Here is a 24,946-nt window from a genome sequence, read left to right on the forward strand (position 1 = left end):
TAATCAATAGAATCATGCCAACACCCACCAGACAGGGCTGTGTTATGAATTAAACTGAGCAATACGTGCAAAGTTCTTAGAGCTCAGAGTAAGTGCTTAAACATTTTTGTTGATAATTGATATTATTGTTATTGGCGAAGTCTTGCTTGACTTATAAGCAGGGCCTGCCTGGAGTTGCTGATTGTCTTCACAGTATATTCCTAGATAACCTAGCTTCATCATAGTATTTTTGAGGAAAGGAAAGAGAAGATACTGGGCCAGATGGAAGACAGCTCATCCTTCCGAATAAAACTCTTGCCCCACTGCATTCCATGCTTCCTGGTTGGGATTTTTCTAGACCAACTCAGCCACCAGTCTTATGAGGGACTGTGGGTGTGAGCAGGTCTTCAGGCGTCAGGAAGAGGAGGAGTTAGGGGGGTGGCTACACAGTGCCGGCAGCTCTATGGACAGCAGTCTTTCTGGGACCTGTGATCTAGAAGACAGGAGAAGATGAACACGTCTGGAGACCCAGCCCAGATAGGCCCTGAAGGCTGTAGAGGGTGAGTGGCTCATTTGTCCAGCTTTCCATGCCAGGGACAAGGGAAAGGTGGGATTATTTGCCTTTGTGGGATCTATAAAAGGTGACTGTGTCTGCCTTGGGCAGAAGTCAGAAGATCTGAGATCTATTCTTGCCTTGCTACTAGCAAACTGGGCAATCTTGGATAAGTCACCAGCCCTCTCTGGGCCTGTTTTCTCATCTGTAAAATAAAGAACTGGCCAAGTCAGTGTAATAGCAATATACAGCATTTGTACAATGCTTTCCAATTGCACTTTTCCAAACAGCATCTCATTTAGTCGTCATAGCCCTTTGTTGGAGAGATGCTTGTGGGCTGGTCATTCAGCTGGTGCAAAGCAAGGCTGGACCTAAAATCCTGGTCTCCTAGGGTAAATTCTGGCCTCTGGTGAGCACATTGTTCCCCTTGAGCTCTGAAATCTGAAGATTCCTAGCTCCTTCCTGCTACCTACAGTGTTACCTTCCTTCCCTCCCTATTCCCTCACCATCTACATCACTCTGGCTGTCCCAGTCTCTTCTCAGTCCCTTCCCAGAGTTACCTCTCCCCTCTCACAAGCTCACCACACTGATCTTATTTCTGAGAAGTGGGAGGTGAACGGCAGATACCTCCTCCCTGCCCTCCCTGGGTTAGCACTTGCGTGCAGCCCTTTTTCCAGAATTCTCCAGAATGCTTTGTGGAATGCCTTCCCGAGGGTTCTGAGAGGTGAAGAAGGTGGAGGGTGTTTAACCCCCAGGGCAGCATTTCTCCAGGTGCATGGGTGGGTCACCCATGCGTGGGTCACAAGATCTGGGGTGCAGGTGAAATGTCCAGATTCCTGGGCCCCACCCCAAGGTTGGTGGGTCAGAATGCACATACTTACAAGCTCTCATGTTTCTGGCAAGAACATATTGCAGTTTGGGAACCGCTAGTTGTTAGGTGAATGCCCTTTTGGGCTGCGGAGGGCTGTCTTGAAACCACTAAAAGGTGGCTAGAAGTCAGTGGGAAGCGTGAATGTCTTGGGCAGCAGTGATGGGAAGCCGGCTTCAGCTCAGGAACATGAGAAGCAGGCACTCAAAGCTTGGTTTCTGCACAGGCAGTGAGCGTCCCCTCAGTGAAGGTTGAAGCAGAGTCATTGCTGGGTGGCGGGTGGGAAGAAGTGTGTGGGGCTGGGCCCGGGACAGTGGTTCTCTGGGGCGGGTGTGAAAAAACCTGGGAAGCTCTTAAAAGAGGCTCCTTGGCTCATGTTGAAGCCACGAGGGATGAGAAGTTCTGGTGGGAAGCTCCCTTCCAGCTGTGGGCTGCTTCTAGTACACAGGGACAGGAATAATACCTACCTCACTGGGCTGCACCAAAGACAGAAGAGGCCAATAAACTCAGGAAAGTGCCTGGAACACTGGAGGGCCTGGAATCCCTGCCTGGGAGCTTGCAGGAGCTGGCCTATCTCCGTGGGAGGCTGGGCGGGGGCATTGCCCTGGCCCTTAACACTTCTAGCTACAGGTTCTCTCAATGCCCCATCTCATCCCCCTCCTCCACAGTGAGTTGGGCCCTGGGGGCTTTGGACTGGCCTCTAGCAGGGGCTGCCTGGAGCACCCTCCTTGCTGCCTGCAGCTCCAGTAACTCACTAGGACCACAAGTTTATAGGCGAGGAGAGAGTGAGGACCTGGACAGGTGATCTGCAAGAAGAACCTGAGGAGTCTGAAGCCTGGGACCTAAGCCTGGCTCTGCCCTAAGTCAATGCAGGGGCCCTGGGAGGGCATCTCTCTGTGCTCCCTCTGGGAAATGGGAATCCATATAGGACTTGCTGACTTGGAAAGTGAAGTGAGTTAATAGGCATGAAAAAGAGAAGAGAAAGGTGTACGTACCTAATCGGCAGGTGCTAGACAGACGTCCTATGACCGTCACAACTCTGCAAGGTGAGCTATCACTAACACTTTTAATAAATGAGGAAACTGAAGCATGCATGCACATACACACACTAAAGCATATGTGATATATGCATATATATATACACACATCCATACACACACTAAAGCCTATATGATAGATGCATATATATACACACACATCCATACACGCACTAAAACATATATTTGTAAACCAAAAATAAAAATCCAAGCCCCTCAGCCATCTGAACGGACCCATCGTCTTAGCAAAGGGCATTCCAAAGTTAGCCTGAAAAACTAGTTCAGGCCGTAATGGGAAGGAGGGACCATTACACATCTTCCCTTGTGGAATTACTGATAGAACAGACTCTGTAAGTCTGATAAGAAACATTTACACTCTATTGTCTTTGAAGCCTGCTGCCTGGAGGCTTTACCTGAATGATGAAACCTTGGTCTCCATAACCCCTTATTTTAACCTAGAAAACGCTGCTCTGATAGGGAATTACAGTTATGCTGGAACACAACCTAGGGAGAGGCTGACAGTGCACCTCTCCCACCAAGTGAAGACCACCCCCACCCCCACAAGACTCTTTTGCGTTACTGGACCCTTGAAGCTGGGAACCGCGCTTGGGAGGGCGGGTTCTCATCTGATCAGTGGGCTGTACCTGTTGAGCCACTTGCCTCACAGGTGTGTTCTGGGGTGAGGTTCTGCCGTGTAAAATGTTTGTTTTACTGAGGTATTAATTTGCTGGGGGATAAGAGGCCAGTAACACCCTTGGTATCACCTTTTGGAGAAGCTGCCCTGGGAAGCCATATCCGGGGCCAGAGCTCACTGGTGGAACAGGATTAAAGGTCAGGGGATGGAGAGGGATTTTTTGTTTGCTTGCTTTTTATTTTATTTTATTTTATTTTATTAGGGATGGGTTTTCTGTTGCCCAGGTTGGAGTGCAGTGGTGCGACTAAAGTTCACTATAGCTTCGACCTTCTAGGCTCAAGCCATCCTCCCACCCCAGCCTCTAGAGTAGCTGGGATCACAGGTGCATGCTACCATGCCTGGCTAATTTTTTTAGTTTTTGTAGAGATGAGGTCTCACTATGTTGTGCAGGCTGGTCTCAAACTCCTTAATTCAAGCAGTCCTCCTGCCTCAGCCTCCCAATGTGTTAGAATTGCAGGTGTGGGCCACCAACCCCAGCCTTGCTTGCTTTTTAATTGTCGTACCTGGCAGTAACGAGGTACCCCCTCCTTCTCCTGACTGGGACGGTCAGAGGAGGCCCAGTGGAGAGTCAGGACTTTGCCCACTGCCCACTCTCCATGGAAGGGGACGGGGAGGGATGTGGGTATGGCTGTGAACCGGCAACTTGAGAGAGTCTTGTAGTGGTGGGAAGTTCTGCATCTTGACTCTGTCAATGTCAATGTCCTCTTTGTGATATTGTACTACAATTTTGTGAGATATTACAATTGAGAGAAATGGAATAAAGGAATAAAGGAATTATTCCTCATACCTGTTTGTGAATCCATAATTATCTGAAAATAAGAGTTTTCAAAGATTATCACAAGAATGGTATATACTCATGGATACCATCAGATCAATCATACTGAGGCTTAAAGCAACACGGAACTGAAATCCTCTTTCTCCCCTCCAGTCTTGCCTCTTTAAGGCCCAGTGCTGACAGCCTGACGATTCCCTTCCACACAGTGCTACTGTATTTATTCAAATCGATTCACAACTATTATAGACAACTTGGGCGGTCTTAGCTGTTTCAAATGGCAATCTAGTACACAGGGGGTGGATGATGGATACGGGCCATTATGTAATAACACTTTTATTTTTGTAGGATACATTCCTAAAAATTGAACTCCCTGAAAGATTGTACAATTCATGTTCTCACCAGCACTATGTGTATTGGATATTACCAATCTTTTGAATTTTTGTCATTCTGATAGCTCTTCCCCCAACTACAAAAGATATAATTGTTATAAATCCCATTTCCCCAGGCATGAGAAGTGAATTGACCATCTTTTCAAATGTTTATCAACCAATATAAGTTCTCTCTTATGAATTGTCCTTTTATGTCTTTTGCTACTTTCCATCGGTGGTTTCTGTTTGTTTGTTTTTGTTTCTATTAAACTTACAGGACTTCTATGTTAAAAGAACACTAACACAGCTCAATTTATCAATACCTAATAAAAGCATTAACTGTTATTGTTGCCCTTTCAGCTGTTATTATTTTATAACGGGTGTGCCCATTCCATCATGCTTATTGCGAAGATTTTCCTTCAGCCTATTGTCTTTTGAATTGATTGTCTTCTATCATGCAGAAATTAATTTTTACATCTACAGATCTACAGATCATTTTCCTTAATGTTTTTGGGATTCCCATCTTGTGCCCCTACTTAAAGATGATACAACTTCCTATAATTTCTGCTAATTCTCATTATCTTATTTATTTTTACATTTAGGTATTTATAATTTGATCAGAAAATGTAAATAAGATAATATACAGTAGTTATCTAATTGTTTTCTTCTATGTAGACATTTTGCCAAAAGCATTTATTTAATTATCCAACTTTTAATAACAATTATCAATATGATTTTTAAAAATTTCCATTTGTAACTGTTTTGGCTAATAAGGTAGATAGTAAAGATGTAAATAAATATGAATATAGATATAGATATTCATTTTTATATGCATATAAATATAGATAGATATAGATCAATGATTTTGGTCTATTTCCCTTGAGCCCAGAAACTAGCCATCACTAATACCTAGTATTTGGAGATTGAATTTAATGCATTAAACTAGAGAAACTAAATAAACATTGCAAATATCATAGAACAAGAGAAAAAATTACTAGTTTGTAAACATCCATGCTATGTTTAGGTAATTTCATCCCATTTTTCTTATAGTTTTAATAAGAATGAATGTTGAACTTTATCAGGTGCTTCCTTAGCATTTATTGACATGATAAAAACTATTTTTCTTCTTTAATTTGTTGACATCAAAAATTATGTTGATAGGTGTCTTGATAATGACCCATCCTTACATTACTAAACTAAGTAATTCTAACTAACGAATTAGGTTCTAACTAACTAAACTAAGGCTGTTTTTTTTTTAAGTAAACTTCTAGATTTAATTCGGTTGTATTTTACTTAAAGCTTTGTATAAGTTAAACTTGTACAGAATTTCCTTTTCGTATGCTCTTTTCATTGGAAATGGGTAATGCTTGCTTTGTAAAATGAATTGGGAATCTTATTATCTCTTTCTATGATCTAAGATGGTTTACCATTGGGTTTATCATTCTTTGAAGATTAGATAGAACTCGGCTCTAAAAACAAGCTGGTCCTGACGTTATTTTCAATGGTTGGCATTTAACTGCCCTTTTGAATTCTCTCTTTTTTTTTTTTGAGACAGCATCTGCGATCTCAACTCACTGCAACCTCTGCCTCCCGGGTTCAAGTGATTCTCCTGCCTCAGCCTCCCAAGTAGCTGGGACTACAGGCGTGTGCCACCATGCCCAGCTAATTTTTGTATTTTTAGTAGAGACAGGGTTTCACCATGTTGGCCAGGATGGTCTTGATCTCTTGACCTCGTGATCTGCCTGCCCCGGCCTCCCAAAGTGCTGGGATTACAGGCGTGAGCCACCGCACCTGGCCTAATTGCCATTTTGAATTCTTAAATAATTATTGGTCCGTTCTGATTGTTACCTTCTTTGGGAGCTAATCCATTTCTCTAAATCCACCAAACATTTGCACACAGTATTCTTATAGTTCAGTAGCCCTTTCCTTATCTGTAGTTCTATTGCCTTTCTCAATATTAATGTATATTTGGAGGTTTTGTTCTTTTTTATCCTTAATCATGCTTTTCTTCTTAGTTTTTTCAAAGAACCAACTTGTTTTTCACTATATTGAGGCATAATTGATGTACCGTAATCTGCATATTTAAAATGGATACTTTGACATGAAAGGAGGCAGACTGGAAAGGAGCCTGGGAGAATTCGAGAAAGCTCTTCATGATTTAGAAAGCACAGTGCACATGCTTGGTGGCATTATTAAGTGGAAGCTGCTTCTTTAGGGTTTGTTTGGAAAGTCCAGCTGACTCATCTCAATATTTATATAAATGATGGTCAATGTTCTGCCTCTGAGCACATGGATCCTGAGACTGAAAACTTCGAATAAACCCAAGCGCTATTAAGCAGAGTGAGTAAATAGTGAACGCCATTTGCGCTGAGAGTGTGTGTCTGGAAAGAAAGGCAGAAACTCTCCAGATGTCTTCCAGTAATGTCGAAGTTTTTATCCCAATGTCACAAAGAAACACCAGTGGCTTACCCAAGATGACCTCCAAAGACCTGAAAGCATTTACTGAAAGAGCTGTGTTTTCATAACATCTGTTTTCGAGAAAAAGTGAAGAGCAGCTTTCTACATGGTCAAAAGCCAGTTGAGAAACAAATACAATTGAATACCAATGGGATCGTGAAACCTGGCCTCAGTGCCATTCTAGGACCCACAAGTGGAGGCATTATAAGATGTCTTAGTTTCAAGGAAAGACCCACGTGTATTATCTGGAGACATTCTGATGAACACAGCACCTCAACCTACCAATTTCAAATGTAATTCAGGTTACATGTCACAAGATGATGTCATGATGAGCACCCCAACAGTGAGAGAACATTTACAGTTCTCGGAAGCTCTTCAGCTTCCAACAACTGTGATGAATCATGAAAAAAATGAATAGATAAATATGGTCATTCAAGAGTTAGGTCTGGATAAAGCAGTAGATTTCAAGGTTAGAATTCAATTTATCTGCAGTGTGTCAGAAGGAAAAAGAAAAAGGACTAGTATAGGAATGGAGCCTATTACTGATCCTCTCATCTTGTTCTTGGATGAGCCCACAACTGGATTGGACTCAAGCACAGCAAATGCTGACCTTTTTGTTCCCGAAAAGGATGTCTAAGCAGGGATGAACAATCATCTTCTCCCCATTCATCAGCCTCGATATTCCATCTTCAAGTTGTTTGATAGCCTCACCTTATTGGCCTCAGGAAGAGGAATGTTCCATGGGTCTGCTTAGGAGGCCTTGGGGTACTTTGCGTCAACTGGTTACCACTATGAGTTCAATAATAACCCTGCAGGCTTCTTCCTGGGTGTCATTAATGGAGATTCACTGCTGTGGTATTAAACAGAGAGGAAGAAGACCGTGAAGCCATGGAGACGATGGAGACTGCTAAGAGAGATAAGCCACTCACAGAAAAATTAGCTGAGTTTTATGTCAACTCCTCCTTCAACAGAGAAACAAAAGCTGAATTAGATCAACTCTCAGAGGGTAAGAAAAAGAAGAAGATCTCAGCTTTCAAGGTCACCTATGCCACCTCCTTCTCTCAGATGTGTTTTCATACATTTATTCAAAAACTTGCTGGGTAAATCCCCAGCCTCCATAGCTCAGGTCATTGTCACAACCATACTAAGGCTGGTTATAGGTGCCATTTACTTTGGGCTAAAAAATGATTCTACTGAAATCCCGAATAGAGCCAGGGTTCTCTTCTTGACCACCAGCCAGTGTTTCAGCAGCATATCGGTCATAGAGCTCTCTTTGTGCTAGAGAAGCTCTTTATACACAGATATCTTAGTGGATACTACAGAGTGTCATCTTATTTCTTTGGCAAACTGTTAGCTAATTTACTACCCAGCAAGATGTTACCAAGTATTATATTTACCTGTGTAATGATACCTGCATTATAAAAATAATGCTGTATAATAATCCTAATCTTGTTAGGATTAAATACAAAGGTGGACACCTTCTTCATCATGATGTTTACCCTCATGATGATGACTTATTTGGCACTGGCCATAGCAGCAGGTCAGTGTGGTTTCCATAGCAATGCTTCTCATGACCATCTCTTTTGTGTTTATGATGGTTTTTTCAGGTCTGTTAGTAAATCTCGCAACCATTGCATCTTGGCTGTTATGGTTTAAGTATTTCAGCATTCTGGTTTTACAGCTTTGCTGCCTGATGAATTTTTGGAACAAAACTTCTGCCCAGGACTCAGTGAAATAGTAAACAATACCTGTGGCTACCCAATGTGTACTGACAAGGAATATTTGACAAACCATGGCATCAATGTCTTACCCTGGGGCTTGTGGAAGAATCATATAGCCTTGGCTTGTATGATGGTTATCTTCCTGATTTGCCTACCTAAAATTGTTATTTCTTTTAAAATATTCTTAAATTTCCCTTTAATTTACTATGATTTGTCCTCGCATAAAAAATAAGACCATGATTTTTAAAAAATAAAGAAAAAGGAAAAGAGTAATTTGATGAGTATTGAGGGACAGTATAGCCTCCTGTTATACACAGTTTCACTTTCTATGGTTTGTTACCCATGGTCAACCAACGTCAAAAATATCCCATGAAAAATTCTAGAATCAACAGTTCATAGGTTTTAAATTGCAGCCATTCTGAGTAGCCTGATGAAATCTCGAGCCTTTCTGCTCTGTCCCGCCTTGGTTCAGTGAATCCACGCTATACACGCTGCCCACCCCTCAGTCACTTAGTTGCTCTCTCTGTTATCAGATCCACAGATCTCAAGAAGAAGAAGGGTGAGTACAGTAAAATCACATATTTTCAGAGAGAGAGACCGCATTTACATAACTTGTATTACAGTATATTGTACATTGTTATAATTGTTCTATTTTATTAGTTATTGTTAATTTCTTACTGTAGCTAATTTACAAATTAAACTTTATCATAGGTATGTGTTATATAGGAAACACATAGTCTATATAGGGTTTGCTACTATCTGCAGTTTCAGGCATCCACTAAGGGGCTTAAAAAGTATCCCCCACAGATAAGGGAGAAGTATTATATGCATACATCTGTAAAACCATTTCCATAATTGAAATAAATGTATTATTTTGACTTTTTTTTGATTTTCTAATACATTAATTTCTGACTTTATATTTAGTAGTATGTACTTACATTTGTGTGATATGTATTTTATTCTTTGTCTAGTTGCTTATGTGAAAACTGGTACATTTATTTTTAACATTTATTTAATCTTTAAAAATAAAATCAATTCTCATTCATGTTCTATAAAGTCACCTCAAACACCGAATTGGTGAATTTGGAATCACTGTTCTTAGAAGGAAATACAGAGTTAGGTTCATGTGAGCCTCAGGGCACAATATTTTTGTCAAATAAGTCGCCTTGTTCTATGTGTGTTTCTATTTAAAGACATCTTTAAAATATGTATTGTTGATTCGTTGGCATTGAACTCATGGCCAATAGCACTGTCACTTGTGCCTGACACGTACTTCCTCCATACTGCACAGTACAGTCTTTGCTCGCTTAGAAATACTAGACAGCACCGCAACATTATGGTTGGGGGCTGTTTTAAACAGTGAAAACACCAACAAAAAACACAAAAGTGTGAAAAATGTAGTACTAGATAGATCAGGAAAAGGACACTTACTGTCTGAGAGCTGAAACAAGAAAGCATGCATCGTTGCCTTGCTCAGCCTCAGTGGGGAGTAAACCAGTGGGTGACTCAGTTTCCACTGCTCTGTGCATGTCCACAGATGACTACAGATGGGCTGTGAGTACTGATTCAGGGGTTACACATGAATTTTAGGAAGTAGGCAGGTTTGCAAATACAAAATCCACAAAGAATGAGGATTACTGTAGCTAACTCATTTAGGGTTATGTTACACTTCTGAGCTATAGACAAGGCCATTCTCCTAGGCGGACATTTACAGTAACAAGAATCTGTAACTCCTCACTCACTGCCTCAATTTTGGTTTCCTGGGTCCTGATGCCACGGAAGTGTCCTAATTTCATCACTCACCTCTGTTCAGATCACAGTACAGACAGCCCACCTGTGAGGGTTTTAGACAGCCAATATCCTGGTGCCATCATAGAAGACAACCTGGGCCTGAAGAGTTAAGACCTGAGGGCTGAATCCTGGCTTGGTCCATCTTGTACTACAAGCATTTAAGCAGAGGGTGGAGGCTTTGGGTGGGGCAGAATGGAAGAAAATGCTGGACTTGAATTTGAATTCTGTCTCTGTCTCTAACTTGCTGAATACATTTAGCTAAGTTACTTAATTGCTCTGGGCCTATTTCTTCTCTGCAAAATGTCTGAGCCCACGAGGCTGTCAGAGAGACCAAAGGAAGTAGTGGTGTTGGGAAATATTTGGAAAGCCATAAAGATCTGTGTAAACGCAAGATGGAAAGTCATTGTTGTCATGCTGTTAATTAATGCAGTCGCAGCATGCCACTCTCTGACCTGATCCCCACAGTGTGGGTCCACCTCACTCAGGCCCTGTCATTTCAGAACCTAAAGAGAAGCAAGCCTGGGCCAGCCAACTCAGGATAAGAGGAAGAGACTGAGGCTTAGAGAGGAGGAGAAACGGCTGTAGGAAGCTCCAATCCACAGCCAGAACTGATTGACCCAATTCAACTCGGAGATGCCTAAGGCCCTAGTTAGAGCAAGGCGGAGGCCCTAGGACCATCATGAGACCTCATAAAGCTTTGGCCACCCCAAGCCCATAAACCTGTTTCCTTTGCCTCCCAGCACCATGAGTGCCGAGGAGGATGCCAGGTGGCTCCGGTGGGTGACTCAGCAGTTTAAGACCATTGCGGGAGAAGATGGGGAGATCAGCTTGCAAGAATTCAAATCAGCTCTGCATGTGAAAGAGGCAAGTGTTGGACCAAGGCGGAAGCCCTGCATTTATTGTTATGTGCTCTGGTTCTCAGGGCATAGCCCTTACAAGGAGGGAAAGGGAGCTCCCTGGGGTTCCTGAGGTCTCCACCTTGTAGCAGGGCTGGCGGGATGTTTCTGGCACCCTCCCATTCCTCTTAGAAGCCATAGCCTCCTGGGTCTTCGAAACAACACATGAAGTTGGAAGTCAGTAGCTTGTCAAATCTTAAGCATTATGATTAACCTCACAATTTCCACTAGGCTCATGGGCAGAGCGGATGCTCTGACTTAAGCTTCCTCTCAAGATAAGCTTGTCAATGGTCTATACCCATTAAAGCCCTGTCTGCCGTGGCACACTGTTCCCAGTCCTCCAGGCTCCACAGCTACCCTGCCCACCCCACACAGCCTGCATGTCCTGACACACAGGAGACACCAGCAGAGAAGAGAGGACTGAACCTAAAACGCCAGCCTCTCCCAGCTGTCCTCGGGACTAGCATTGAATAGTGGCCTGGACCTTGACAGGGACTAGCCGATGAGCATCTGAATGCCCTGCTTGAATCAGAAGGATCCTCCCCTGCTGGTCCTGGGGATACTACTCAGAACTCTAACGCCACGCCTCCTCCCACAGCAAATATGAAAAAGGAAAAAATCCCATTCTGCCTAATGAGATAATCTCATCCAAATGGGAGGGTGTAAAACATCTTAAGACAAAGAGCATTCCGAATGGTAGAGACTGATAAAAGTACTACCCAGGGATTCTGGGATGAAGAAGAAAGCCAAGGCAAGGTTGTCAGTCCACAGCAGCCTTCGGCCTATACCTCATACTTGTGAGCCCCTCATGGTTTTATTAAGTCAGACACTAGAGCTCCACAGGGTCCTCTCCCTGCCTTCAGGGGAGCATCCCAGGACACAGCATCTTTGGGACACCCATCCAAGCCTGTCTTCTTAATTTCTGTGCTCCCAGGGTCTAACACCAGGCCTGGCAGGCAGAGGCTACACAGCACAAGACTGCTCAGTGAATGAATGAGGGAACTGGTGATTCAGAACAAGCTTTGGCTGGGCGTGGTAGCTCATGCCTGTAATCCCAGCACTTTGGGAGGCCGAGGTGGGTGGATCACGAGGTCAGGAGATCGAGACCATCCTGGCTAACACGGTGAAACCCCGTCTCTACTAAAAAATACAAAAAATTAGGCAGGTGTGGTGGCGGGCGCCTGTAGTCCCAGCTACTTGGGAGGCTGAGGCAGGAGAATGGCGTGAACCCAGGAGGCGGAGCTTGCAGTGAGCCAATATGGCACCACTGCACTCCAGCCTGGGTGACAGAGCGAGACTCTGTCTCAAAAAAAAAAAAAAAAAAAAAAAAGAACAAGCCTTAAGTATAAAATGTAGGCAGCCTTAAGAACAAGCAAAAGAAAGGACTCAGACCTTCCAGTGAAATCTGTAAGTCCTTCCCAGATTCACTCATCCCTTGCACTCACCCCAAGTGGGGTGAGACAGGGCTGGAAGGAGCCCGCAGGAGGACCCTCTGTCTGACCCTTTCCCATGTTGGTTAAGGGGCCACCCAGAGGCTGAGATTTAAAGGCTGGTGGGGGTGATTGTATGTAGGGGGCAAAGAGCCCACACAAATTACAAAGCCCAGTGCCTGAAGGGAGCCTGAAGCCCAAATCAAGCCCATCCTTACTGCAGGGATCGGAACAGGTCTTCCACTAGAGCGGATCACGATGGGTGTTCAGGCACCTGAGTCCTGCCTGAACACCACCACCCCATGGTGCAGCCCCCCACCACCACCCCAGACACAGGGAGATAGTGAACGAATTCAAAGCCCAGGCCCTGCGGCCACAGTTGTGCTGTCTTCCACCCTTCTCGCCCACAGTCCTTCTTTGCAGAGCGATTCTTTGCCCTATTTGACTCCGATAGAAGTGGCACCATCACCCTCCAGGAGCTGCAGGAGGCACTGGCCCTGCTCATCCACGGCAGCCCCATGGACAAACTCAAATTCCTCTTCCAGGTGTATGACATCGATGGTAAGGGCTCTTCCTGGGTGTGGGCTGCGGTGGGGAGAGCAGTGGGGGCCTCAGTGAGAACTGGCCATTTCACCTTGGCAGGCCTGGAGGTGCCATCCCGGCCTCCTGAGCCCAGCCTGGGACTGGTTTCTCCAGGTGAGGCTGACACTTCATTCCCTCTCATCTCTCCCCCAGTCCTCAGTCTCTCTGATCCCTGCCTCCCTTTCTGGGGCAGTGGGGAGAAAAGGGGGGCTCTGGCACAGGAGACAAATGCCTTCTATTCAACTTACAAGAGGCCAGAACCTTCTTTTGTTCTTTTCTATGTTTGAAAAAAAAAAAAAATCTGTTGTTTTTTCCTTTTCATCACAGTATAAGCTCACTCTGAACATTGGAGACAATACAGAGTGGTATAAGAAAGAACTCAAAAATCACCTGTAACATTTTGCTATATTGCCTTCTAACTGGTTGCACATACACACTCCACACACCTTTTTTTTTAACAAAATGGGATTATACTATACATACTGCCTTTCTTCACTTACAAAAATGAACATTTTGAAATGTAAAAATATATTGCTTTACAGTATCGTTTTTTATCGTGGTAAAATATACATAATGTAAAATTTGCCATCTTAACCATTTTTAAGTATACAGATCAGTGGCATTAAATACATTCACATTCCTGTACAACCATCACCACCCTCCATCTCCATAACCTTTTCATCCTTCCATTGAAACTCTGTGCCCACTGAATACTGATTCCCCATTCCTCCTCCCCTAGTCCCTGGCAACCACCATTCTATTCATACATTCTGTCTCCAAGAATCTGACTTCTCTAGGCACCTCATCTAAGTGGGATTATACAATATTTGTCATTTTGTATCTGGCTTATGTCACTTAGTATGGTATCTTCAAGCTTCATCCGTGTCATAGCATGTGACAGAATTTTATTCCTTTATAAGGCTGAATAATATTCCATTGTAGGTATATGCCATATTTTGTTTATCCATTCACTAATTAGTGGACATTTGGGCTGTTTCTACCTATTAACTATCGTGATTAATGCTGCTATGAACATTGGTGCACAAATATCTCTTTGAGTTCCTGCTTTCAATTCTTCAAGGGGAATTGCTTGATGACATGGTAATTCTATTTTTAAGTTTTTAAGGAACTGCTTTACTGTTTTCCACAATGGCTGCATTATTTTACATTCCTACCAGTAATGTACAGGTGGTCCAAGTTCTCCACATTCTTGCTAACACTTATTTTCTGCATTTTGTTTTTTTTTCTGAGATGGAGTCTCACTTTGTCGCCCAGGCTGGAGAGCAATGGCGTGATTTCAGCTCATTGCGGCTTCCACCTCCCAGGTTCAAGTGATTCTCCAGCCTCAGTCTCCTGAGTAGCTGGGACTACAGGCGCCTGCCACCATGCCCACTAATTTTTGTATTTTTCATAGAAATAGGGTTTCACCATGTTGGCCAGGCTAGTCTCTATCTCCTGGCCTCAAGTGATCCACCGCCTTGGCCTCCCAAAGTGCTGAGATTACAGGCGTGAGCCACTGTGCTTGGCCTTCTATTCTGCTTTTTGATAATAGCCATCCTAATGGGTGTGAAGTGGTAACTCACTGTAATAGTGTCATTTTTAGTGGCTGCATTATACTCCACTATATGTATAATGCATCATCGTGTAGTATTTAAGACTCTAAGTACAAGCTACCTAAGTTCAAATCTCAGTTCCATCACTTATTATATGATCTTAGACAAGCTGCTTAACTTCTCTGTACCTCAATTTATTTATCAAATAGGAATTATGATAATAATATTTCATACTCATGGGGTTGAGAGGAAGGTTAAGTAAGTTAACTTATGCACAATGGGGAGCCATCAAAGAGTGTTGAGCAAGGGATTCCCAGGGATGGACCTGCCTTCTGAAAAGCTTTTCTTCAGCAATGTTCACTTTGCTGCCCTGATGCAGGAGGGCAGGAAACAGGTAGCTGGCTTCTGTCACCCAGGGATGGGATATTCTTAGAGTCAGTAGAATGAAAGGTTAGAGGGAGAAGGAAGGAGAATGTGTACTTGAGAATTACTGTGAAGGAGGACCCTGGATTTGAAATTGGCCAACAGAGAGATTAAAGCAGATAGAAGAGGCCATGAAGGGGCCAGGGGGAGACTGGTCCTCTGGATGAGTCCAGAAACCTGCTGCCATCATGGCTCTTCACTAGGAGAGCAGAACAGGAGGTGTGACTGGAGAGTGGTATAATATACTCTAATAGATTTTGCATCGTAATGTGATTACGGACTTTGGCTTGGGTCGAAGTCACAACACTAATGAGAATTTCCATGTATATGCAATTTCCGTCTTCCAGATACTGCATTAGGTGTTTTACCATCATCTAGTTTGCTTGAACCAGTTCTGAGAGGGAAAAATGATTGCTCTCATTTTAGAGATGAGCAAAGTGAGGTCCACTACCGCAGAGGACTTAGAGTCCACTATTGCACAGTTAAGGAGGGGCAGGAGCAGGATGCCACACTGGGTGTGTCCACATCCAAAGCAGGCCAAGAGATCATTAATCACGGGCTCTGCTGCTCAGGAAGAATAAAATAAAAATGGCATCTCTGTTGGTAGATTTGGCTTGCTTATCCCATCACTTTCAACCGCCCATGTTTACATAAGGCCACACCGCTGGACTAGAATGCCTAGCTGTGGCCCCTCTCAAGACAACATGATAAACAGAGCATTTGCTCCAAGCTGAACAAGGCACACTCCCTCAGCACTAACCCACATACAGTGTGCCTTTGGATAACTGAGGCTGTGGGCACACAGCCCCTTATAGATTAAGTAAGCAGGTGCATTTTCTGGGCAGATGGTCTTGGAAGTTGAGTAGTACTTCGGAAGCTACAGATTCTGGAGACAGGCATCCACTGAAGCCAAAGATTCTCCACCCGTGGGGAGGCGTCCATTGCTCTTGAGCTAGGCAGTCGGGAACCATGGAAGGTTTCTGAGCTGAAGGTGGCATTTGGTCCTTCAGTTGCATGGTCTATACCCTCAAGGAGAGCTGATGGGCAGAAAGCTGGAGGTGGGTAAACAGAAGAGGCCCACCACTTCTTGCAGTGTGTGCATGGCAGGGGGCGTCTGCAGGTACAGCGTCGGGTGCTGGGGCAGGCTCCCACCGGCTTCATCCCCACTCGGGACAGGCAGTGGCTCCATTGACCCGGATGAGCTGCGTACTGTGCTGCAGTCGTGCCTGCGCGAGAGCGCCATCTCGCTGCCCGACGAGAAGCTGGACCAGCTGACGCTGGCGCTCTTCGAATCGGCCGACACGGACGGCAATGGGGCCATCACCTTCGAGGAGCTCCGGGACGAGCTGCAGCGCTTCCCCGGAGTCATGGAGAACCTGACCATCAGGTACGGCCGGGTCTCGGGGATTGGCACTGTCCGCGGCAGCGTTAGACTCCTGGTCGGAAGTGTGGCAGAAACTCACCGCGGTTCGGCCCCGCCCCGCCCCGCCCCGCCCCGCCCCTCCACTCCCCAGTTTAATCCACTCTTGATTGTCCTGCAGGGCAGCTATCTTCATTGCTTCCACTTCCTGTAGTGTCTGCAGAATCAACTCACGGTATGAGGCACCTACTGTGTGCTGACCACTTTTGCATATACCAGTGCATTTTATAGCAATACTCATTTTTAAAAGGAAGTTACTTCGCCTGAAGTAAGTTGCCTAGGATCACACAAATAATTAACAAAGGTAGTTATTTATGCAACAAATGTTTAAGCAACTTCTATGCCCCCGGCACTGTTCTGAATAATGCAGTGAATGAGGTCTGCACCCTGCTGGGACTCCGTTACAGGCGGAGAGACAGGTCATTCACACCAATAAACAAACACATAAACTAGAGAAGCACGAAATTAATAAGTGCTGTGGAGAAAATAAGAGTGTAACAACAAGACCCGTCTGTCCGAATCCAGGCTCTGAATAGAGCCGGTTTTGTAGCTCATTCTTCCTGTGTATTAACTTCTTTTTTTTTTTTTCCCCCTGAGACTGAGTCTCACTCTGTTGCCCAGGCTGGAGTGCAGTGGCATGATCTCAGCTCACTGCAACCTCCGCCTCCCGGGTTCAAGCGATTCTCCTGCCTCAGCCTCCCGAGTAGCTGGGATTACAGGCGCCAGCCACCACGCCCGGCTAGTTTTTATATTTTTAGTAGAGACGGGGTTTCGCCATGTTGGCCAGGCTGGTCTCGAACTCCTGACCTCAGGTGATCCGCCCGCCTTGGGTTCCCAAAGTGTTGGGATTACAGACGTGAGCCCCCGCACTGGGCACCTGCGTGTTAACTTTCTTGGGGCTTACTTACCAAAACATATCTCAGATTCTTCCATCCTTTTCGATTGCCTCTTTTAAAATTGGAAAGTAAAGAGAAGTAATAAAAATAGCCACGGTTGTGGCATTAGGCAGACCAGAGTCCCCTTTCAACTCCACGGAGCTGTGCGACTGTGACCAAGCCACTTGACCTCTCTGATTCCTGGTGTGAAGAAAGCCGGCCTGCTTGCCAGACTTGGTCGGCCACAGCTGGAGGGGGTCTTTAAGTTTAGACATGGGTGGTCCCCGCCCCACCGCTCCCCTCTGAGCGGAGCCCGCCTCTCTCTCGCAGCGCTGCCAGCTGGCTGATGGCCCCCGCCCCCCACCCACGCCCGCACCGGCCGCGCCAGCTGACCCGCGCCTACTGGCACAACCACCGCAGTCAGCTGTTCTGCCTGGCCGCCTATGCAGGCCTCCACGTGCTGCTCTTCGCGCTGGCGGCCAGCGCGCACCGTCACCTCGGCGCCAGCGTCATGGTGGCCAAGGGCTGCGGCCAGTGCCTCAACTTCGACTGCAGCTTCATCGCGGTAGGCTCTGCCAGCATACAGTGCTCTGAAAATGTTAGGAGCTGAAGTGGGCTCCTCCTAGACAGAGCGACCCACAGAGGACACCTGAAATGTCAGGGCATGGTGACACCTTAGAAATCAGCTGGGCAAACGCCCAGAGGTGGAGGATGCCGCCCAGAGAGGGACAGTACCTTGTCCACAGTCACACAGTTGGTAAATAATAACATAGGTGGCAATTTTGTGCACTATGTACCAGGCACGGTGCTGAGCAGGCTCCATTTGATCTTCACAACTCCCCTATGGTAGACCCCAGTGCAGGTCTGCCTTCAAGAAGAAATCCTGTAAGAAGCCTTGAATACCAGACCATGGAGTTGGAATGTGGTTCTCTGGCTCCTGGATGAGGTCTCTAAGAGGTGTTTTTTTTTTTTTTTTTTGTTTGTTTGTTTGTTTTGAGATGGAGCTTCGCTCTTGTCTCCCAGCTGCAATGGCACAATCTCAGCTCGCTGCAACCTCTGCCTCCCAGGTTCAAGTGATTCTCCTGCCTCAGCCTCCCCAGTAGCTGGGATTACAGGTGACCGCCGCTGCGCCCGGCTTATTTTTATATTTTTAGTAGAGATGGGGTTTCACCATTTTGGCCAGGCTGGTCTCGAACTCCTGACCTCAGGTGATCCGCCCTCCTCGGCCTCCCAAACTGCTGAGATTACAGGCATGAGCCACCGCACCTGACCTCTAAGAGTTTTTGATCACACAACTCCTACCATTAAAACAAAACATATGCTTATATGCATGCCCTATTATCATTAGCTAATAGACTAATGGCACAATGTAACTACAGGGGAAGATTAATCACTGATGAGCAGGGATGCCCATCTCTAGCTCAGATACGCTTCTGGATATCAGCTTTTCGTTCAAGTGGGTTTTATAGGTTTTATTTTAAATTTATTTTTATTATTTTTAATTGATAATTTTAATTTTTGTGGGCACATAGTAGTTGTAGATATTTATGGGGTACATGGGATGGTTTGATACGTGGGATGTTTTGATACATACGATGTGTAATAATCACATCTTGCAAAATGGGGTACCCATCCCTAGAGTGGGTTTTGTGTTAACAGCTCAACGAGCTGACAAAGACTTTATTCCAGGAGTGGGAGATGTGTGATTTGTTTTCTTGGTCATTTGCTCTTGCATTACTAGCACAACTGTTGATCTGTGGTTTCTCTGCTGGGAAACTTTTAAAGCTACTTGTCCTTCCTGTGAGGGGTAGTTAGCTTAGTTTTGGTAAAGTCAAATATTGTGCCCTACAAGTCCACATCCTTGGCAAACATAAATATACTGAAAGCAAATGAGTAATGAGAGAACCCTGGTCAACCACTCCGCATTTGCGAAAGTCTGGTCCTCCTGCAAGGCACCTTGAGAACTAACACGGCACGTGCCCATCTGACATATGGACTGAATGAGGACACCAAGTCAACAGATATATTTTATTTATTTGAGACAAGGTCTCTCTCTCTCACCCAGGCTGGAGTGCAGTAGAGTGGTCATAGGTTGCTGTAACCTCAAACGCCTGGGCTCAAGCAATCCTCCTGCCTCAGCCCCCTAAGTAGCTAGGATTACAGGTGCGTGCCACTGTGCCCAGCTAATTAAACAATTTTTTTTTTCTATAGAGACAGGGGTCTCACTGTGTTGCCCAGGCTGGTCTCAAACTCCTAGGCTCCAGTGATCCTACTGTCTCAGCCTTCCAAAGTGCTGGGATTAGTGGAGTGAGCCACTGTGCCTGGCCCATGTATTAAATATTAGTGAAAGTATAGATGTTTCTCATGTGTTTAGATAAAAATTAATACAAATAGACATTCTGTAACTTTCTCTTCCCACCGCAATTCTGGAGACCCTCCTCTAGCGGTCCCAGGTGTGAATCCAGGGAAGCAGCAAGGCATGGGGGCAGGGGAGTTTGGTGAGTGTCCTGTTCAGAAAGCACAGCTAGCTCAGGAGGATGCAGGGAGGTGGCTGGGAAAAGAGGACAAGACAGACAGAGAGTGAGGCAGGACTCTCTCCCACTCTGCCTGGCCAGGTGCTGATGCTCAGACGCTGCCTCACCTGGCTGCGGGCCACGTGGCTGGCTCAAGTCCTACCACTGGACCAGAACATCCAGTTCCACCAGCTTATGGGCTACGTGGTGGTGGGGCTGTCCCTCGTGCACAGCGTGGCCCACATTGTGAACTTTGGTGAGTGATCTGGGGCAGAGTTGGGTCAGGGAGAAGCTTGAGCAGCTTCAAGCCCAGGATGTGGGACCCAGGACCTATGTGTGCTACCTGCACAGAGGGCAGAGAAGGGGTGCCTTGGATAAGCCAATGCTCTGGTCAAAAGTTTCTGCCTGTGCTAGTATCTGATGATGCAGGGTGGGGATTCCAAAGGGAAGGTGGAGTGGGAAGAGCTGGTCTTGCGGTCACTCAACCTTTCCGAGCTTGTTTTCAGCGCTCCAGGCTCAGGCGGAGGCCAGCCCTTTCCAGTTCTGGGAGCTGCTGCTCACCACACGGCCTGGCATAGGCTGGGTACACGGTTCGGCCTCCCCGACGGGTGTCGCTCTGCTGCTGCTCCTCCTCCTCATGTTCATCTGCTCCAGTTCCTGCGTCCGCAGAAGTGGCCACTTTGAGGTGCCGCAGTCCCTGCCCTTTTGCTTCCCCCAAGGCCAGGGTTCTACTTTCATTTCTTTCCGTGTCCCGTCTGATTTACTCCAGAGCCCAGGAAGGTCCCAAGCTGGTCTGCCTATTACTTGCATGTGATTTGGGACCTGCCGCTGGATTCTGCCATTGGACTGTGGTTTATGTCTGCCAAATGTAGACGTTTTGCTGTGGAAGAGTCTGCCTTTTTGCTGGCTTATCCCTTTAGCCTATTTAGATTAAGTGGGCTTAAAACAGCACAGGGAGGGGATGGACAATAGGCTCAGCAAGTTTTGAATCCCCACTCCACTGCTTACTGGTCACTCAACCTTTCCAAGCCTCGGTTCTCTCATCTGTAAAATGGAGGTGTAATTCTCTATGTTATTTTAGGAATTATAGGCGATAATACATGTAAAACCACTAACTACATACCTAGCACATAGGTGCTCTGAAAATGTTAGTTCCATCTTCGCTTCTGTCTCTCCAGCGTCCTCAAGATGCAGAAAGTCACAGAGGACTTGGTTTGGGGAGCTTGACTGTCTCCTGGCCTGCCCACATCAGAAATAGGCATATACTGAGCACCTACCTACTGTGGGCCAGCAACAAGCCTTTGAAGTAGGAATCAGAATCCTCATTTGACCGATGAGGAATTTGATACTCAGAAAAGTCATGAAATTGCCCAAGATACCAAAGCTTTAGCGGGTGCTAAAATTGTCTTCTGCTATTTCTTCTCCACTCCCAGGAAGCCACTGCTGTCTTTCCTTTCTTCCTTCTGAGAATGGGTCAAGGGGCAGGGATACTGACGCTCATGATCCCTGTGGGAGCACTCCAGTCTGCCCAGAACCTCCCCAGGCAGATATTTCAGATGTTTGCCTCTGGTATCAGGAAGCTTCCCTTACAGCCTCCTTTGGCCAAGCCCCCAGAAAAAGAAGCTTCCCAACCCCAACCTCTTACCCAACTCCATCCCCGGGAGAGAGTCAAGGCTCTGGGCACTGTCCTGGCTTTGCGGATAACCCTGAGTCCTGGCTCTGTTCCATCCCCCAAGCCTTGAGTTCTGGAAGTTTACTGTCCCTCTACCCCCACAGGTGTTCTATTGGACTCACCTGTCCTACCTCCTCGTGTGGCTTCTGCTCATCTTTCACGGGCCCAACTTCTGGAAGTGGCTGCTGGTTCCTGGAATCTTGTTTTTCCTGGAGAAGGCCATCGGACTGGCAGTGTCCCGCATGGCAGCCGTGTGCATCATGGAAGTCAACCTCCTCCCCTCCAAGGTACAAAGGACCGGGGGGAGACTTTTCCCACTCATCCCAAGAGACAGTTTGTGGGGTGGAACAGTTGGGTACCCCGTCAGACCCCCAAGGAAATAGGGAATAGTATAGCTGCAGCCCCCTTGCTATGGAGGAGACAAGCAAAATGGAAGATCCAGTCCAGCCCTCCAGGAGGGAGACTTTAGGAAGGTGAATGGCAGGGCAGGCAATACACCTCTAAAATCCAGTTTTGGGGAGAACATTCTCCTTCAGCTCAGTAAGCATTTATTGGTGCCTACAGGGTGCCAGGCCCTGAACTAGGTTACAAAGAAACAGAGAAGGTTTTGCACTGTCCTGCTTTCTAGGGGAGCCAGCCCTTTCATTACAGTGCAGGGCTGTGTTGCTGGAGGTATTAAACCCTTTGTCTTTGGGAGGTCAGAGAAAGCTTCAGAATAAGGGAGAAGATGCCATATCAGGGTTTTGAGGGATGAATAGGAGTTTGTCAGATAGAGAAGACAAGGAAGGGTATTGCTGGCAGGAGGAACCGCATGGTAAAGACAAGAATTGTGAAAGGGTATACTGTGCTTGGGGGACCACAGGTAATTAGGCATAGCTGGAGCCAAGTTGCCAGGAGGAAGCCAGAGAGATGAGTAAGGCCTGCTCATGAAGGGCCTCCTGAGCTAGGAGACCCACCCCGCAGGCCATGGGGAACCCCTGAGCATGCTGGGAGGAGATGGTGGTATTAAACTGGGACCATTTATACTCTAGTTAGATTTCTTTAGTTGCTCTGTGGAAGGTGACTTGGAGGGGGCTTGGGGGGAGGTTCTTGCAAATACAAAGATGAGAGTTCATGAGGGCCTTGACACTGAGGCAGAGGCCCTGGGATGGAGGCAGGCGCACATCACAGAAAGACTCAAGAAGCAACTGGTTATGTTTTGCGGCAACAGAGAGGATGGAGTCTAGGACGTCTCCCAGGTGTCTGAGTGGTATCAGAAAAGAGAAAAGAAAGGCAGTTCTAGGTGGGCTTAGCTCTGGACACACTGCATTGGAGGACCTGGGAGGCTGAAGAATGAGGCTGTGCTGTGTGTCTAGGCTCTGGCATCCAACAGCCTCAGCTGCATTCAGATCCCACGGTTTCTTACCCGGTGGCCTTGGGAAGTTATTTAACCTCTCTGAGCCTCCTCTTCTCCTCCCTAAAGTAGAGAGAAAATAGTACCTGCATCATACAATTGCTGTGAGGCCTAGAGATAGCACAGTGCTCTGAAGCAATTGTCTGGAAGGATGTTGTTGTCCAAGGAGAGATGCGCATTGGTGGTTGGAATGCTGGCCAAGCACTGGCCGAAGTTCCAAGAAAGGGCTGGAGCAGCCAGGGAGGCATCACAGGGACACGTCACAGAGGGTCCACTAAAAAGCAGTGCTTACACCCTGAGAAGCAGCGTAAAACCAGGGGCCCCGCTTCAGACGCAGCCTGGCTGCCCCCTCTAGGATTGTTGCCCACTTCCAGATCGGCAGGTTGGCTGCTGAGGTGGGCCCCCACTCAGAAGCACAGAAGAGTGTCGTGTCTCGGGGCATGTCTGTTTTATGGAGGAGGAGGGCAGCCCAGCCTCTGCCCTCTTATCCTGGAGCCCCTGGTGGCTTTGGGCTTGCAGGAATGATACTGATCTCCTTCCTCTTTCCCAGGTCACTCATCTCCTCATCAAGCGGCCACCTTTTTTTCACTATAGACCTGGTGACTACCTGTATCTGAACATCCCCACCATCGCTCGCTATGAGTGGCACCCCTTCACCATCAGCAGTGCTCCTGAGCAAAAAGGTAACGGCGACCTCCTCCAGTCACTCTGCACATAGTCACTGAGTTCCCGTTGTGGGCCAAGTACAGGCTGGGAACTCGGAACACAGCACTGAACAAGGCCAGAAACACAAAGTCAGCCTCAAAAAGCTCTCTTTGAAGTGGGAGCCGGCATGCAGACACCGATTGGCATGGCAAGGGCTGTACCAGTTGCACTGAAGTCTTACAGGGAGGGCCTGGCTTGGTGGGGAGAAGCCTTTGCAGACACAGGGGCATTCAGCTGGACTTTGAATGGCTAGCAGGAGTTTACCAGATAGGGAAGGAGATGGGGAGGAGGCAGAGGGAAAAGCAGAAGTAAAATCATGAGAACCTGGAGACTCAGAAGAGTCTCCTATAGCTAGAGCTATGGGGAGGGGGTGGGTGGGCAGGTGGAGTAGCAAGGAAAGAAGGGAGGGACATACAGAGAGAGAAAAAGAGCATGAAAGGCAGGTGATGTTGCTGGCAAAGCCAGTTAGAGCTAGGATGGGACTAAGGAGGATTTCAGAAGCAAAGTTGGAATCCAGATGGATGGAGCAGCCAATTGGGAGCCATGAATGGTTCTTAAGCAGAGGAGTACCTGGCTTAGGAGAGGATATAGGCGTTTTTAAGAGGACTGTGATGGGAGACCAGGTTTCCCTACTCCCACCTGGACTTGGGCTTTATAGAGCCCCAAGGCAGCAGAATCCCTCACACCCTTCTCCTCCAGCCCTGAACCATTCCCACTGCTTTTTGGGTCCCCAGCACACACAGAACAGTTCAGCTGACGCTTTTGCTCAGCTGTTCTCTGACTCTCACCCATGCACGTGCCTTCCTTCCAGTCCCAGGCTGTTTTTGGAGCTGCCACCTGGACCCCTGCCCTTCTTCCCACCATGAGATGTGCCTCCAAGTATGGCAAGGGTGGCTTGCACTGACATTTCCAACAGGGAAGGCCTTGAGTGACCTATTACAGTAAGACCCTTGCTTGGCCTCATGAGGGTTACCCGGCCCTGCGTGTTGGGGGTTCTCTGACGCATCCTGGTTACAAGCTTTAGTGTCACTCAGGATGCCTCCCAGACCCAGCCCAGCAGGACCCCTGGCCCAGATCCCTCAGCTCACAATGTAGACCCAAGGCCAGGGTTTCCACATGTGGGGCTGCATACCCCTTACCTTGGAATCACCTGAATTGTGCCCTCGATGTACCATGGAACAAAGGTAGAGGTTGGAGAGGGTGAGGCTATTTTCTCCCTAGTTTTTTCCTTTTCTTTTCTG

At 46.6% G+C, this 24,946-nt stretch overlaps 1 protein-coding gene and 1 pseudogene across 2 annotated transcripts in view; both read left to right on the forward strand.

Moving 5' to 3' along the window:
• The first annotated feature begins 448 nt into the window (after positions 1–448).
• NOX5 (NADPH oxidase 5) overlaps positions 449–24,946 on the forward strand; it is a 43,336-nt gene continuing 18,838 nt past the window's right edge. For both annotated transcript variants that reach the window (XM_005559914.5, XM_005559915.5), the window contains exons 1-9: positions 449–539; positions 10,984–11,107; positions 12,980–13,130; positions 16,304–16,514; positions 17,753–17,987; positions 20,038–20,191; positions 20,442–20,620; positions 21,712–21,894; positions 23,551–23,683. In XM_005559914.5, the coding sequence (XP_005559971.3) occupies positions 490–539; positions 10,984–11,107; positions 12,980–13,130; positions 16,304–16,514; positions 17,753–17,987; positions 20,038–20,191; positions 20,442–20,620; positions 21,712–21,894; positions 23,551–23,683 (1,420 nt within the window). In that variant the 5' untranslated portion in view covers positions 449–489. The remainder of the gene's footprint in view (positions 540–10,983; positions 11,108–12,979; positions 13,131–16,303; positions 16,515–17,752; positions 17,988–20,037; positions 20,192–20,441; positions 20,621–21,711; positions 21,895–23,550; positions 23,684–24,946) is intronic.
• LOC135971642 (broad substrate specificity ATP-binding cassette transporter ABCG2 pseudogene) lies at positions 6,297–9,519 on the forward strand (annotated as a pseudogene).

Source organism: Macaca fascicularis, chromosome 7 (assembly GCF_037993035.2).
Source record: "Macaca fascicularis isolate 582-1 chromosome 7, T2T-MFA8v1.1".
In the NCBI taxonomy this organism is placed as follows: Eukaryota; Metazoa; Chordata; class Mammalia; order Primates; family Cercopithecidae; genus Macaca; species Macaca fascicularis.